The 17,618-nt window shown below is 41.5% G+C and overlaps 2 protein-coding genes and 1 long non-coding RNA gene across 5 annotated transcripts in view; 1 reads left to right on the top strand and 2 right to left on the bottom strand.

Annotated features, from left to right (window-relative positions):
• Positions 1-17,618, top strand: part of LOC132541926 (uncharacterized) — a 75,641-nt gene that overhangs the window by 22,374 nt on the left and 35,649 nt on the right. The gene's annotated exons all lie outside the window — the stretch shown is intronic.
• Positions 1-17,618, bottom strand: part of LOC103124755 (keratin, type I cuticular Ha8-like) — a 43,103-nt gene that overhangs the window by 18,720 nt on the left and 6,765 nt on the right. The window lies entirely within an intron of this gene.
• LOC132541924 (keratin, type I cuticular Ha7-like) lies at positions 959-5,803 on the bottom strand. Its single transcript, XM_060203514.1, has 7 exons — positions 5,101-5,803; positions 4,828-4,910; positions 2,974-3,130; positions 2,477-2,638; positions 2,222-2,347; positions 1,559-1,779; positions 959-1,174 (listed from the first exon to the last, which is right to left on the bottom strand). Exons 1-7 carry the CDS (start codon positions 5,683-5,685, stop codon positions 1,105-1,107), a joined length of 1,404 nt encoding a protein of 467 aa, XP_060059497.1. The 5' UTR covers positions 5,686-5,803; the 3' UTR covers positions 959-1,104.

The following is a 17,618-nucleotide window of genomic DNA, read 5'->3' as shown; positions in this document are numbered from 1 at the left end:
TGATGATAAAGAACTGAATTTTCATTGGACATTAGTCTAGGGTACATGGGTGAAATCTGAGAGTTTCATTCTCTAGACTCATTTAGCAGGGATCCATAACTGAATTGACCAGCCTAGCAAAAAAGGAGTTCAGCTTTCATCTTCTTGCTGTGTTGACTGTGAATCACTTTGGTCTGTGTCAGAGCACATCCCAAGGGTAGGAAAGTGTTCAAACACTAGTGAGAACTGTGTGCCTCACTGCCAATACTTTGAAGGCAGCATCAGAGGTGAAGACAGCACATATTGGTAGCAGTGTCTTGTTAAAGAAAAACAATCCTGAAACGTCAAAATAACTGGACTTATTGCCCAAACCAGCCTCCATATCTAACTAAGAACAGGAGAAATTTCTGGCTGTCATGAAAGAGGCCAATTTGAATGAGAGAGAAAACTTGGCAATTTGGCCAACGTAATTCTCAACACAACCTCCTTTTGACTAGATTGAAACTGTTGTGTGGTTTTGCTCTTGGGCAAAACATCAAGAGGTTGAAGTGCCAAAAGTGAGGTAGGGGCATGTCAGTTGTGAGCTGTTCTGAAGGAATTCAGTCTTGATGCCAACATGGCTTCCTTTCATTAGTCCATAGAGTAAGATGTGGAAGTAAGAGTATAGTCAGTGTGAGCAAAGAGCCTCTATCCAAAGGCGAAGACACTGAACTCTAGAGAGACCCTGACAGTGGTGTATCCACATCAACTCACACCACATATACTGCCAAACACCAGAAAGATAGCATGGATACAAGAAAAAATTATTGGCCATTTTAATGCAGGAGTCAAATTATACTGTAGGAAATTCTGAAGCACTGGTGGAGAAAGAAAATACCAAAAAAAACAGTGAGGGAGAAAAATAACAGCTTAAGTAAAAGGTAATTACAGCAATGGTGAAAAAAAGAATGCAGTTTATGGCACAAATCAGAATCTACTACTTAGAGAAATCTGTTTATCTAGTGCAAAGGCCTCCAGTGGGATGGTCTTTCTGGAAAGAAGACTGAGCAAGGTGAAATCAATTCCAGTCCCAGTGCAACCAGCCTTAATCGCCAGAGTTGGGACTTAGATCCTCAGATTCTGCTCTCAGCATGGGATACCAGCTGAGGGACGAAAGGCACAGTTGGCAGGCGTGGAACAGGGATTGCAGGGGAGTCTGTGGGGAGAAAGAAGAAAGAGTAAGATACAGGAAATAAAAAGGTGTCTCAGCAATGGATAAAAAGGATAAGGACAAGAGGCTAAAAGGAAAAGACTGCCACTGACAAGTCACATAGGGCAAACAAATCTTTTTCAGTAGTCCTACTTCATTCATCCAGACACTTCTGGAGGTATGTGGAAAAAGAACCCCACTGTCATTAATATGACTTTCTGTCAATGATATAATCTGCACACATCAGGGAGGAAGGTGACTCACTGAGTTAGAGTGTAAAGAGGCTTGTTAGTTACACGAGCACTTCTGCCACAAGCACTCCAGCTGTCTCATCAGTTTCCTGACAGGCAACTTTGTAACTTGGCCAGGAATTGTCTGGATAACACATACTTGCAGTCCTCACTCTCCAGAAGGTTCCGGTACGTGGCAATCTCACACTCCAGACGGGCCTTCACGTCCAGCAGCACCTGGTACTCCTGGTTCTGCCGCTCCAGGTCAGCCCGGATCTCAGACAGCTGCTCCTCCACAGTGCTGATCAGGCTCTGCATCTGGGCCAGCTCAGTGCCAAAGCGCTCCTCAGCCTCGCACAAGGAGTTCTGCAGGCAGTCTTTCTATCATAGGGAATAATGGGGCAAGGGACATGTATGACCCAAAATTCACACAGGAAAATCATCATCAAATTGGTGAGCCATGGTCCAAACTCCAAACTGTACCTGAAGTTGTAAGACATTTCCTGAGCTCTAGATGAATCATTGCCAGTGGGACCATGATATTGCTAAAAAATTCTAACTGGAAGAAGTCATTCCTGTTTATTCCTATATCTTTCAATAGGCTCCCAGGAAATGCTATGGAATGAGAGCCAGACCACATGCTGTATTCTTAGGAAAATGAAGTGGATATTTAGGAAGAACCACCCAGCCAGCTGTACAGGACATAGAGCCTGTGCTCTGACTACTGTTAATAGAAGTGATTACTGAGAATTCTAGGAGATTGAATCTAAGAGAGGCTCATACCCTGTACACACCAGTGGGATAAGAGAAAGGGGGCCCCTACCAGGTTGTGCTGGGCTTGGCGCTCCACCTCCAGGGCATTCACTGTGCAGCGCAGCTCCAGGATCTCCGACTGGCAGCATTGCAGCTCCTCAGAGCAGGACGTGGCCTGCAGGCTGATGCCTTCAGACTGAAGCACAGGTGCACAGAGACATGCTCAGCCCACACACACACACACACACACACACACACACACACACACACACACACATGCAACCTCCCTCAGAGGCCTCCCTCTCCACTCAGCAGGCCCCCTCACCTGAGCCTGGAACCACTGCTCCACATCTTGGCGATTGGTCTCCACCATGGCCTCATACTGGCACCGCATGTCCGCCAGCACCCTGCTCAGGTCCACAGTGGGCTCAGTGTCCAGCTCAATGCGAAGCTTGTCCCCCAGCTGGGACTTCAGAATCTTCACTTCCTGCAGGCACAGGAGGGCCCCACCCACACTGACTAAAGGCACTCTGTGCAGAGCAGAGAGCATCTGTCTCCCCCACCTCTGGCAAGCACATAAGGGACTCCTCCTCCCCCTGCCCCATGTGCTCTGTGCAAGGTCTCACCCAGGGCCCCAGGACAAGAGCCCCCCAAAGCCACAAGGCAAATCCTGAGACTCAGCCTGACTCTCACACCCAGATCAGCCCAAGGTCCTGAGGCCAAGTGGTCTCAGGTTCTGATCTTCTCACAAGGGGTGGGAGGGGCTCCCTTTCCTACACAGTGCCCTCCCCTATGAGTGAGCCTGCAGCTCCAGGACCAGACCTGCTCATGGTTGCTCTTGAGGGAGAGCTGCTCCTCCTTCAGAGACTCTTGCTGGGCCTCCAGGTCGGCCTTGGCCAGGGTCAGGTCATCCATGAGCTTGTGCATCCCGCACATGTCTGCCTCTACCACCTGGCGCAGGGAGTGCTCGCTCTCGTGCCTTCCACCACAGGAGAACACAGTCAACCTCATGCCAGGGAGAGCCCACTCACTGCCCCTGCTCCCCCCACTCCTCCAGCTTGGATCTGTATTTACTCTCCTGACCAACTTTTACTGTAGTAGTTCCTGTAGTTAAATACCACTGGTCAGGACAAGTGTCATTATACCAATTAATTAGATGGAAAACTGAGACTAGGAAATAATAAGTGAAATATCCATGGTTACAAGCAAATTCATGAGTTCAACTGAAATGTTCAACCTCAAATTCAGTAATAATTCTACCAGGAAAAAAGAAAAGAAAAAGAAAAAGAAAGAGAAAAGGAAAGGAAAGGAAAGGAAAGGAAAGGAAAGGAAAGGAAAGGAAAGGAAAGGAAAGGAAAGGAAAGGAAAGGAAAGGAAAGGAAAGGAAAGGAAAGGAAAGAAAGGAAAGATAAGGGAGCCGGGCAGTAACACAGCTGGTTAAGTGCAGCTAATGCAAAGTACAAGGACCGGCGGAAGAATCCCGGTTCAGGCCCCGGGGTCCCCACCTACAGAGGAGTCACTTCACAGTGGTGAAGCAGGTATGCAGGTGTCTATCTTTCTCTCCCGCTGTCTTCCCCTCCTCTCTCCATTTCTCTCTGTCCTATCTAACAATGACATCAATATCAACAATAACTACAACAATAAAACAACAACAAGGTCAACAAAAGTGGGATAAATAAACAAGTATTTTAAAAAAGAAAAGGAAAGGAAAGGAAAGGAAAGGAAAGGAAAGGAAAGGAAAGGAAAGGAAAGGAAAGGAAAGGAAAGGAAAGGAAAGGAAAGGAAAGAAGAGCTGAACAAATACATTAGCATGTTCAAGGACCCAAGGTCAAGTCCCTAGTCCCTACCTGCAGAGGGAAAGCTTCAGGAGCAATGAAGCAGTACTGTAGGTGTCAATCTATTTATCTATATCTAACTCCCACCTCTATCTCAGTTTCTCTCTGTATGTATCCAATAAATAACCAAAGGAAAAAAATATCAAATATTAAAAAAAAAGAATGAAAAAGATCCAGGAAAAGAAGACTGGCTTAAAAGTAAGGCTTCTGGACCTAGAGTTTACTATATTATCCTTTCAACTAAGTACTTCATATTGCTTTTCTGCTTTTCTCATTAATTTTATTTTGTTTATTTTCCAATGTACTGCTCTGTTCTGACTTATAGTAGTGTAAGGGAATTTAACCTGGGACTTTGGAGCACAGGAATGAATGCTTTTTTGAATAACAATCATGCAATTCTCCCATATTAATTTAATTTTACTCTTGATACCAAGGAGTTATAATGGTAATTCTTCTTATGATAGATTTGGCCATGTATTAGTGAGACTGTCAACAAACTAGCCACTGAAACTTTATCCTTACAATGATTCCATTTAGCTCCTGATTTTAACACAAAATGCTCTAATATCATACACTGGGGGATCCAGGGGAAGGAATAGCATAGCATTACTCAACCAAGGCTATGTATTACCTTTTCTTGTTTCAATACTTTCATTCTATTTCATCCTTACAATGACCATTTCTAATAATAACTTAGATTGTGAACCACTTATTCAGTGGTTCATTCATTCTTCCTCAGCAACTGTTTTGGAACACCTACTCTGAGCCAGTGTTGTTATGGGCACTTGGAAACAGAACAAAAGAGAGGAGTCACTCTGAGATCTCTTTCAACATTACTTACTTGATCCTATAGTCATCGCCAGCCAACTTGGCATTGTCAATCTGGATAACCAGCCTGGCATTCTCTGCCTTGCTGCACAGGAGCTATGGAAACCAGGAAAACACTTGACACACAAACCATTACATTCCCAGCTATAACTCTACATGTGTGCCTACATCTGAGACTGAAGAAAATCCCAAACCTGGAGCTCCTTGAGCCATCAGTGGCCTGGTTTACCAGGACCCCCCATGACCCTCAGACCAGCCCACCCTACCTAGCTGCGCCCACACTCACCCTCTGCTGGAGCTCCTCAATGGTGCGGAAGTAACTCTGGTAGTCCGGGCACAGGCTAGGCTCCTGGCATTTGCTCCACTCAAGGATCTTGGTCTCCAGCTCCGCATTCTCCCGCTCCAGCTGACGCACCTTCTCCAGGTAGTTGGCCAGACGGTCATTCAGGAACTGCATGGTCACCTTCTCATGGCCGTTCAGGGTGCCTTCTCCATAGGCCCCGCAGCTCCCAATGTTGCCTGGGATGTCACAAGTCCCTGGCAAGGGGCAAGCACTATGGCAGCTGTTGGGCAGACAGAGACTGGGTCTGCCCAGAGGGGTGGGGGGCACACGGATTCGGTTGGCATGTGCCATGGTGGCCAGCAGGCATGGGGAAACAGCTTCTGCCACAGGATGGCACCCAGTTTCAGTGGGAGGCATGCAGACGTTTCTTACTCCAGGAAACCTGCTGCTACCCAGACAGTGGACAGAGCTGACGCAGGAGGTCATGGTATCAGGCAGCACTTCACAGGTTGTTGAGAATAGCTGAGAAATCCAGGCCACTGAGTATGACAACCCCTTCCTTCCCAGCCCTTTTATACCCCATTCCATGCGGGTGTTGAGTCAATGCTTTGACCTCTGATTTGCATTGACTGTCTTGACTCTGCCTGTTGTACTGTCATACTCCTACGCAGTTGTTGAGTTTCACGTTAAAATTTCTCATCTCATTAGAAATATTAATGAATTACATTGCCCTTGTTGTTGATATATCTATCCATATCTATATGTCTATATATCCATATCAGATATTCTGTTGATGGGAGATTGAAGGTTCATATTTCCGCTGCTCAATCAGCATCAATTACTCAGTCCCTAGATGTCTTCATTCTGGATTGGACTAGCTTTTCTGTGGATGTGAACACAATGAAGAATAAAATTTAGGGGCTATTGGGAAGTGGTGCACTTCATTAAGTGCAATATCACCATGCACAAGGACCCAGGTTCAAGCCCCCATTCCCCACCTGCATGAGAAGTGAAGCAGATATACAAGTGTCTATCTTTCTCTTTCTCTCTCTAGCTCTTCCTCCTACCTCAATTTCTCTCTGTCCTGGGGGGGTTAGGCAGTAACACAAAGGCTTAATTGCATATGGCACAAGGCACAAGGAGCACAAGGACCGGCCCAAGAATCCAGGTTCCAGCTTCCAGCTCCCCACCTATGGGGGGAGGTGTTCATTACACAAGCAGTGAGGCAGGTTTGCAGGTGTCTGTCTTTCTCTCCTCCTCTCTGTCTTCCCTCCTCCATTTCTCTCTTTCCTATCCAACAACAACAATAATAATAACGACAACAACAAGGGCAACAAAATGAGAAAAATGACCTCCAGGAGCAATGGATTTGTAGTGCAGGCACCAAGGCCCAAAAATAACCCTGGAAGCAAAAAAAAAAAACTTTTTTTAAATTTTTTAATTAAAAAAAATTCTCTCTGTCCTGTCAAGTAAAAATAAAATAGAAAGAAAGGGGGAAAAAATGACCACCAGGATTCATAGTGCCGGCACCAAGCCCCAGCAATAATCCTGGTGGCAATAAAAAAAAAAAAAAAAAAAAGACAGAATTTTCCAATGGTTTGAGTTGCTGAGGAGACAGTACATCCTTAGGGCCCACTGATTTTCATTCATGCCTTTGAGGGGAAATGCCAGTTCATTAAGCTAGTGAGTATATTGATAGCTAGTTAATGAGAAGTTCCCATTTCTTTTTTCTCCTGTTGTTGATACTATAGTCCCCTTTGCATAGTAACAAATCATCAGTGCCTCCAAAAATATTGCCGCCAAATAATTTCTGGTTAACTTGTCATAATCAGTTTCCATTCATTTGTTTGTTCCACATGTTTTCTGATATTCCTTACAATCAGGTTCTGTAGTGATTCTTGAACATGAAATGGTGGCATAAATCTTAAGTTGCCTTAAATAAACTTGAAGGAGAACCAAAGATTGATCAGAGTTACTGAAAAACAGAGAATATTTGGTCTGACCAGGGATATACTTTGAGGGAAGCTACTGACAAGCAAAATCTTTTTATTAGTGATTTACTACTGGTTGATAAAGTTACAAGATAACGGGGATATAATGCCACACCATTCCCACCACCAGAGAGTTCTGTGTCCCCATTCTCTCCACTGGAAACTGCAATCGTTCTCCCAAGGTAACAGATATGAGTTAACTATTATTTCTGTTTTTTAATATTTATTTACTAATGAGAAATATAAGAGGGAGAAAGAACCAGACATCACTTGTGGTATGTGTGGTGCTAGGGACTGAACTTGGGACCTCATGCTTGGCACTCCATCCACTGTGCCACCTTGCCAGGCTAGCGTGAGGGTGTTTCTTCCCGGACACATGCTCTCTGGGTTGGAGAGAACTCGACTGGAGCCAACCTGGGCTGCTGCTTACTCAGCGATGCGGGAGAGAGACCAGGAACTCATGGTGGAGCAAGAACGCAATGCGTCTTTATTGATCAGAGATAACACTTTTATATATTTTGAACTGGAAGTGGCTAGTCGGAAAAGGCAATGGCTAGGAAAAAGGGTGGAGAAAAGGAAAGAGCAGGAAGGTAGAAAGCTTCCGTAGCAACAGTTGCTAGGGTTTTTACTGGCGGGATTAATGTACCCTGCAGGCAGGGCTGTCTCGAAGTAGAAAGATAGATCAGGCCATAGTGTCAGCAATAGAGGATGGAGCAGGGGGGCTGCCCGACACCACCTCCCAGACTACTTAACTATTATTTCTATATCTATATCTCTATATGATCTATATCTTTATCTATATCTATGTTTGCCCTTTTTTTTCTATGGTCCTGCCTTTTCTTCCTGTCTTAGTCATAGCTACACCTACTATTTCTAACTGTCTTTCCTCTTTTCCTCTTCTCTTTCTTGGTATAGATGTAATTGGAGTTCAGAGCCCTCTGGTCATCTTCCTCTAATATTTCTCCCCCTCTGGGAGTATGGACCAAAATATTCAGTGCAGAAAATAGGAGTTCTTGGTTCAGAAGGCAAGGAAGACAGAGGAGGAGAGAAAGATAGAAGGGTGCAGAAGGTAGGAGTTCTGGCTTCTGTAATTGCTTCTCTGCTGGATACTGATGTTCTCAGGTTAGTCAAAACCCCAGCTTTTCTTTACCTTCCCCTAGTGGGATAGGGCTCTGGGAAAGCGAGGTTGCCTGACCAGGAAAGTCAGGATGAAAACATAGTGCATCTGCAACTTGGTGGCTTAAAGGAAGTAAGATATAGAGGACAAAATGTTTCATAAACAGGAATCCAAAAGTAGAAATAGAGCAGATGAGAATAGGAATCTTAGGATGGGAAGAAGCTAGGAAGTCTATTTTTGGTATGTTCCTAGGGGTCCATGGCTTTAGTAATTTTTGCTTGAAGTTGATAACTAACATATAGGTAGGCTAAACATATTGTCTGGGAATGATGTCAGAGTTGAGTATAAGGATAGAAAGCTGAATTAGGGTAGCTCCCAAACTACAAATAATTGTTTACCCCACTGATCTGGCAAAAACTTATTTGACCCAGAAAAAAACTGGATACAGAACTCCAGGAATATTTAATCAAAAGTTCAAGAACTAACACTCATTCAGGACTTAAGTGTAAGAGCTACTTCCAATTTAATTTAATTTATTTTTTTTAATATTTATTTATTCCCTTTTGTTGCCCTTGTTGTTTTATTGTTGTAGTTATTATTATTGTTGTCGTCGTCATTGTTGGATAGGACAGAGAGAAACAGAGAGAGGAGGGGAAGACAGAGAGGGGGAGAGAAAGATAGACACCTGCAGACTTGCTTCACCGCCTGTGAAGCGACTCCCCTGCAGGTGGGGAGCCGGGGTTCGAACCGGGATCCTTGTGCCGGTCCTTGTACTTTGCGCCACATGCGCTTAACCCGCTGCGCTACCGCCCGACTCCCAATTTAATTTAATTTATATAGGTCTCTTACCTGAGGAAAAAAATTGAGTAAACATTCCCAGGAAAACCAAATGGAAGACTGGGTATAAGTATTAGTGAAATTTGAATTATTAAAATTAATAAATTTAAGAAATTCTTCCCTGAAGGAAACTTCATTCTGGGTCAGCAGCAACCCTGCCAGTTGCCCTGAGGTCACCATAACTAAACTTCTACAGAGACCATAATTAGGAGACACCACCAGGCAGAAGCTCTCCATCCTTTAGAAGCTTCTGGGTACATCTGCATAAGTTTCATCTTCAAAAACCTTTGTTCCTGCCCTTCACCTCATCACATAGCATAATTACAATCCTGAGAATTGGTCCATGAAAATTGTTTCCTTTGATTTGCCCATCAAATAAATAGAGCCCATCTTTTGACCCTGGTCCCTGGCAGGATCTGACCTGTTGGCTAAAATAATGGTTTCTTCTATCTGAAAATACACACCACTTAATGATTTCTCAGACCTCACATTTGAAGTTCTGTGTCCCCAGCTGACACTTGTCTGTACAGCCTGCAGTTTGCTTGGACTCGGCCTGGTTGGTCTTCTATCATAATACTGAGGCTGCCTGCTCTTCAGTAGACCAGAGGGTTCTGATGGCTTTCTTTTGTCTCAAAAGAACTGACAGAGAGGGGGCTGCATAGTGGCTAAGCTGGCAGGGTTCAAACTATGCATGAGGACCTAGGTTCAAATTCCTTAACCCCACTTGCAGGGGAAGCTTCATGATTGATGGAGCAGTACTTCAGTGTCTCTTCTTCTCTATATATCTTTGTGTCTCTCGCTCTCAAATAAAAAGAATGAAAAGAAGAATAGCCACCAGGAATAGTGTATTCATACAGTCATAGAGACCCAGTGATAACTTTGGTGACAAAAATGAAAGAACTAATAGTATGTGGAAAGTATGATGTGAGTGTTTGAGATACACCCAACTGTTTCACTGGAGAAAAGTCCATCCTGGAGACTTATTTTCACTCCCAGGAGTCCCCGATTCCTGAAAATAATGGTTGAGACAGGTTGCATGAAGAGATTTACTAGTAATAAAACATGAAACAGCTCTTCCCTCATCAGGAGTAGAAGTCCTGGAGCTACAGACTGTTCAGAGAAAGGTGGGACCACAAGTACAGAACAGCATCATTCAATGCCATGATACTCAGACATAATGATGCAACTCTGAGTGAGATAGAAAACAAAGTTGGAATAGTGACAGGGTTGAGGTCTAACATGCAGCTACCCATCTAGTATAGAAAGGAATTCTGAAAACACTTCAGGAAACAGGTGCTGCCCTCACGCAACAGCCACTATGTGTGTTGCACCAGAAAAATATTCACAGACCACAGTAGTCTGTCTTGGCACAGCTGTGACTGTGATAGTTGTGATGTGATACTTGAGGCAAGGGAATCAGAGCGCCAAGAACACCTGCAGGGGATTTGTGAGTTCAGTTCTTGCTCAAGAGGCATTGAAAAAGAGGAACAGTAACCATTGTCCTTCCTTCTAGATAGAATTTTATCATATAACTACTTAGGACCCTTCGGTATGATTATAAAGGCTTTTAAAGATGTATTAGTTATTGTAATGACAGACATCAGAGCACCACTCAGCTCTGGCATATGGTGGTGTCAGGGATTGAAGCTGGGACCTTTGTGGTCTCAATCATATAAGTATGGTACACAAACTACTGTACTATTCCCCAGGCCTAAGGGTTTTTTTTTTTTAATTAATAAGAATGTTAATTGTATTCTTGTCCTGGGTCTCCAGGTCTTCAGAGACTAATTGAGGAAAACAATTCTCTTGACATTTCCCATTCATCCCAAGGTTCCTTTGTCTACATTCTAATTTGGCTTTTTTTTCATATTTTTTCCTTTATTGGGGGGTTAATGTTTTTATATTCTAATTTGGGACTTGGGTCCATTTCTCTCCTATTAGGGCCCATAACAGAGTACTTTTGAAACAACATAGTAAAGTGGCTAAAGCTGAGCACTCTGAAAGTATCCTGCTTAGATTCTGATTCTAGGTCTAGTATTTACTAGCTATGTGAACTTGGCCTGATAGCTTGACCTCTGTGCTGTGGTTCCTGCATATGCCAATTAGAAGCAGTTACAGAGCACCTCACTCATAGATTTGCTTTAAGTTTAGATTTGCATAAGGAAGATGCTTATCTATAAACCACTTAAAATAAGGGCATGGTAAATACCAAATGTCTTGAGCTATTTTAAGTGGCTTTTAATCATGGGTGTTGGTAGATAATTCAAAATGCTTGTTAAATCACCATTTTGTATCTATTTAAGTTACAAAAGATCAAAAAGGTTAATGTCACATTATTAGTAAGATATTGACAAGCAGGCATGGTCAAATACCATGGAGAAGGAGAATTGGTCATGCGACCTTTGAGCAAGGCAGTTTAGCAACATCTGTTAAAAGTAAAACTGTGCCTGCCAGGTTGCTCAATAGTCCCTCTTCCAGGAATTTGTCTTATAGACCCACATAAACTCATCTACAAGGATAAATAATATTCACTGCAGTCACTTGGAAGTCCTGGCTGACTGGGAAGAAACTAAATACCCAGTTAAATTAATGGTAGTTTATCCATGAAGTGAAAAGCTTTCAGACATTACAAATATGTATAGGTACCAAAAGGCATCTATATGAAAACAAATGGCATCTACAACTAAGCTTAAGTAGAGAAAGGCCAAATACACAACAAGATATCCAGTACACTATTTTCATGCTTACCTAAAGAGGGATATGTGTGTGTGTGTGTGTGTGTGTGTGTGTGTGTGTGTGTGTAGGCTTACATTAGAACAAGAATGAATTGAGTTGTAAAATCAAGTGTGATATATAGCTTGATTTTCTTATATTTGAATGAACTTTTACTTTCATCTCCATCTCCTACTATACTAAAAGGTAAACTCTTACCCATCCTGAAGACTGTTTTCCAAGAGATTACCCCAACTTCCAGTGACCTTTTTTCTGAGATGTTGAGAGAGAGAAGGTGGGCAGTGATCTGTCCTTGGCACTTTCATTCATCCACACCACAGTAAAAAAAGTCCCACTTAGGTTCTTTTGCCTCATTTTCAGGTATCTGTACACTCAGATGTCACCAGGTATCATTATTCTCATTCACATGACCCTTAAATACTTAGGTGTCCCTTGATCTGGTTTGCTCTCACTAATCTCTGATGTACAGAATAATTTGTCACCTACTATTCTGGGCCCTGGGATTCTCAACATTTCTCAGGTCATTCTTCCCAGACTGCTTATGAACCCTTTCTCCTCTAAGGTCTTAAGGCCTATGCAGGTTCTACCTGGGGAAATGACTGCAGATCCCCTCTGCTGCTAAATTCCCCAGTCTGTTATCCTCCTGCCCTTGACTCTGCATCCAAGCTTGGAAGAAAGGCATGGGCAGCAGCTCAATGCTCTTTCTTTTTCTCTCCTCTTCTCTCTTTGATGCCAATGTGCCTTTATCTTCTGTCCACTCAGGACATTGGTTTTTGAAACTCAGAAGTCTTTTACCTGTCTCTGTTATGCCTCCCCTTTCCCTGAACATTTGAATGCTTCTCAAGCTACGTCTATTAGATGGTGCTGCAGGATACAAAGAAATTCGGTAAAAAAATATCCATTAGTGCTTCAATTGCCCCCCTTCATTTCTATACCTATATATAGTATCTTCACAGTGTAGTCATTTGTTCTGTGTCAAGTTCTCATTTATAAAATTTGTGTAAGATAACTTTTTAAAAGGCCTTGCTACAAACATTATTTTGTGTGGGTTTGAAGACTTGGGCTCAACCTGCCTTCTCTGGGCAGATGACCTCACCAATGTGTCCTGGAACCCCACCTCCCCAGAGCCCCACTTGGGAAAGATGACAGGCTGGGTGTATGGATCGACCTGTCAATGCCCATGTCCAGCATAGAAGCAATGACAGAATCCAGACCTCCCACCTCCTGTGCTCCATAAAGATCTTTGGTCCAAACTCTCAGAGCAATAAAGAATAGGGAAGCATCCAATGGAAGGGGATGAGATATGGCACTCTGGTGATGGGAATTATATGTATTGTACTCTTCTTATCTCACAATCTTGCCGATCATTATTAAATCACTAATAAAAAAGAAGATGAAAAATAAGAAAACACAAAGCAGAACTTGGACTGGGTTTGGTGTATTGCACCAAAGTAAGACACTGGGGTAGGGGGAAGGTTCAGGTCCTGGAACCTGATGGAAGAGGAGAATATAGAGGGGGTTGAATTGTTATGTGGAAAACTGAGAAATGTTACACATGTTCAAACTACTGTATTTTACTGTTAGTTTTAACCCATTAATCCCTCAAATAAAGAAAAAAATTGAAAGAAGAAGAAAGAGGAGGAGGAGGGGAAGGGGAAGAGCGTGATGGTGATGGTGATGGTGATGGTGATGGTGATGGTGATGGTGATGGTGATGGTGATGGTGATGGTGATGGTGATGGTGATGATGATGATGACTTGGGCTCCAAGTCCCCTTGCAGATATCTGTTACCTTTGTGCTGAATAGGTTAACTGCTGATGTCCTTATCTGTACCAGTATTCAGAAGAGTCTTTGTCAAAAAAAAATATCTTCATCTTTGGATAGTGATTCTGGATGATTTGAGTCCTGGTACATTGAACTAGGAACCATCTCTGCTGTACGAGGCCCCTGAGGGTTTGTGGACTTACAATTTGAGATCTGAGAGTGTGATGCCTCCAGTTCTGTTCTTTCTTCTCAAGATTGTTTTGGCAATTCTAGGTCTTTTCTGGTTCCAGATAGACATTTGTATCACTTGTTCTATTCTCCTAAGAAATGTGGTTGGGATCTTGATGGGGATAACATTAAATTTGTAGATGGTTCTGGGTAGTATATTCATTTTGATGATGTTAATTCTTCCAACCCATGAATATGGAATATCTTTCCACTTCTTTGTGTCTTTTTCTATTTCCTTGAGTAGTGACTCATAATTTTCAGTATACAAGTCTTTCACTTTTTGATTAGGCTTATTCCTAGACATTTTATTGTTTTTGTTGCTACAGTAAAAGGAATTGCTTTCTGGATTTCCTCTTCTTCTAACTTAGTGTTTGCATAGAGGAATGCCACTGACTTTTGAATGTTAATTTTGTAGCCTGACACCTTACTATATTGCCTGATGATTTTGAAAAGCTTCTTGCTGGATTCCTTAGGTTTTTCTATATATAATATCATGTCATCTGCAAATAGGGAGGGTTTGACTTCTTCTCTTTGAATCTGTATTCCTTTAATTCCTTGTTCCTGCCTGATTGCTATGGCAAGAACTTCCAACACTATATTGAATAGTAATGGTAATAGTGGGCAGCCTTGTCTAGTAACTGATCTGAGGGGAAATGCTTCCATTTTTTCACCATTGAGTATGATGTTGCCTGTAGGTTTGCTATATGTAGACTCCACTATTTTCAGGAATTTTCCATCTATTCCCATTTTTTTGTAGTGTTTTGATCACAAAGGGATGTTGTATTTTGTCAAAAGCTTTCTCTGCATCTGTTGATATGACCATGTGGTTTTTAGTCTTCTTTTGTTGATGTGGTGGATCACGTTGATTGATTTACGTATATTAAACCAACCTTGCATGCCTGGGATATACCCCACTTGGTCATGAAGAACCATCTGTTGAATATACTGCTGTATCCAGTTGGCTAGAATTTTTTTCAATATTTTAGCAGCTATGTTCATCAGAGATATTAGTCTGTAGCTTTCTTTTTTTGATTGTGTCCCTGTTTGCTTTTTGTATCAAAAGCATAATGCTATGATGTTGGCTTTATAGAAGCTGGAAGGGAGTATGCCAGTGTCTTCAATCTTGTGGAAGACTTTTAAAAGTAGAAGTATTAGTTCTTCTTTGAAGGTTTTATAGAATTCAATTGCAAAACCATCTAGTCCAGGACTTTTATTTTTGGGAAGATTTTTGATAACTGTTTCAATTTCATTAGCTGTGATGGGCATGTTCATGTTATCTAGTTCCTCTTTACTTAGTTTTGGAAGTTTGTAGGTATCTAGAAAATTATCCATTTTTTCCAGGTTCTCTAGTTTGGTGGCCTATAGTTGTTCATAGAAGCCTCACATGATATGTTGAGTTTCTGTGATGTCTGTTGTGATATCTCCTCTTTCATTTACTATCCAATTTATTTGTGTCTTCTCCCTTTTTTGTTTTGTGAGTCTGGCTAAAGTTTTGTCGATTTTGTTCACTCTTTTGAAGAACCAACATTTGCTTTTTTTTATGGCTTTATTATTTTCAATGTTATTTATTTCTGCCTTAACTTTAGTTATTTCTGTCCTTCTAGTTGCTTTACGGTTCCTTTGTTCTTCTTCTTCTATGTCTTTAAGGTGTACAGTCAGGCTGTTTATTTGTGTGTTTTTTTTTCTTGTTTCTTAATGTGTGCTTGTATGGCTATGAACTTCCCTATCAGTACTGCTTAGCTTAGCTGTGTCCCAAATTTTTGATAGTTTGTGTCTTCATTTTCATTGAACACTCGAAACATTTTGATTCCTTCCTTTATTTCCTCTTTGATCCAGAAGTTGTTTAGGAGTTTACTGTTGAGCTTCCACATTTTGGTACTATTACTAATCTTTTGTTGACTGTGAAGTGTTAGTTTAATTCCAATGTGGTCTGAGAAAATTCTTGGGATGATTTCAATGCTCTTGAGTTTGCTGATGCTGTCTTTGTGGCCTAACATATGGTCTATCCTTGAGAATGACTCATGTGGACTTGAGTAAAATGTGTATTCCAGATACTTAGGATGAATGACTCTGAAAATGTCCAATAGTTCTAGTTCATCTATCTCCTCATTTGGCTCCCTCATGTCTTTATTGATTTTCTGCCTGGATAATCTGTCAAGTTAAGAGAGTTAGGGGATTGAAGTCCCCTACTATGACTGTGTTGCTGTTAATATATTGCTGTAGCTCTTTCAATAGATGTTTGATGTATTTAGATGGCTTCTCACTGGGTACATAGATGTTAATAATTGTTAAGTCCTCTTGACTGACTGATCCACTGAGCATTAAGTAGTGTCCATTCCTATCTTTTAAATTTTATTTATTTTAAAGTCTATCATGTCAGATATGAGAATAACTGTTCCTGCCCTTTTTTATGGGCCATTGGCCTGTATAATAGTTTTCCATTGTTTCACTTTGAGTCTTTGTATGTCTTCTTGAGTTAAGTGGCTTTCCTTTAGACAGCATATTGTTGGATTGTGTTTTCTGATCCATCTTTCTACCTGGTGCCTTTTAATAGGTGAATTCAGGCCATTGACATTTATTGATATCTAAGATTGAAGATATTTTAATGCCATTCTTGTAGAGTTCTAGAGTTTTCTGATAGATGGCCTATTTTTGGTGGTCTGACTATTTATAGGAGAACTTTCAGAACTTCTTTCAGGGCAGGCTTGGCGATAGTTGAGTCTTTCAACTCTTGCTTGTCTGAAAAGGTTTTTAATGCCTCCATCTAGTCTGAATGACAGTCTAGCAGGATACAGTAGTCTTGGTTTAAAGCCTTTCTTATTGAGCATTTGATATATATCTTGCCATTCTCTTCTGGCCTGTGGTGTTTGTGTGGAGAAGTCTGCTGCTAATCTTATGGGTGTTCTTCTGTAGGTGACTCTTTGTTTTTCTCTTCCAGCCTTCAGGATCCTTTCTTTATTCTTATTCCTTTCCATTTTAAATATGATGTGTCTTAATATCTTTAAGTCTGGGTTAATTCTATTTGGGACCTTCTGAGTTTCTTGAACCTTTATGTCTTTTATCTTGTCTAGACTAGAGAACTTTTCAGCTATTATGGCCTGAAGAATGCTTTCTTCACCTCCCTTTCTTCCTCTGGTAAGCCAATAATACATATATTATTTCTTTTGAAGTCATCCCATAGGTGTCTGTTGTTGTTTTCAGTATCTCATAATCTCTTTTTGAGAACTCTTACTTCTTTTTCAGTTGTCTCTAATTCGTCCTCAATCTTGCTAATTCTGTCTCCAGACTCTATTTATTTATTTGTTTGTTTGTTTGTTTATTATTCTCTCTTCCCTCTACTGTTTTCTGGAGTTCATCTGTTTTGCTACTCTGCTCTGATACTTTTTTAGCTTATTCAGCTAGTTGTGTTATTAGGTCAGCTATTTCAGCTAATAACCTTGAGATAATTAGTGTTTTCTTCCAGTCTCATTAGTTGTTTCTGCATTTCTGATGACAATTTTTTCAAACTCTTTACTCACTCCTGTGATTATTTCCTTAACTAGTGTTTGAATGTTGACCTCATTATTTTGTGCTTTAACCTTTGGGGGCTTTTAGCTGGGCTTTTAGCTGGACTCTTGTCCTAGTTCATTTCTCCAGTATTTCTTCTTGTTGGTTTAACCATTTTATATAGTATGATATGAGGTCCCTCTCTCAGTACTTTTCAAATTACTGATCACCCTTGCCTCGACTGACTTGTGTCTAAGTAAGGTAATTAAAAGGTTCACAGTTGTGGAAATTTGTGAGGCTATGTGTAAGCTTGATAGAGCTTAGGTAGAACTCCCCGTCCTTGGATGGAAGTCTGAGAAGGTACC

The sequence above is a fragment of the Erinaceus europaeus genome, chromosome 12 (genome assembly GCF_950295315.1).
Source record: "Erinaceus europaeus chromosome 12, mEriEur2.1, whole genome shotgun sequence".
NCBI classification, from domain to species: domain Eukaryota; kingdom Metazoa; phylum Chordata; class Mammalia; order Eulipotyphla; family Erinaceidae; genus Erinaceus; species Erinaceus europaeus.
Note: the sequence above shows the minus strand (reverse complement) of the source record. Positions and strands in the feature narration are given on the sequence as shown.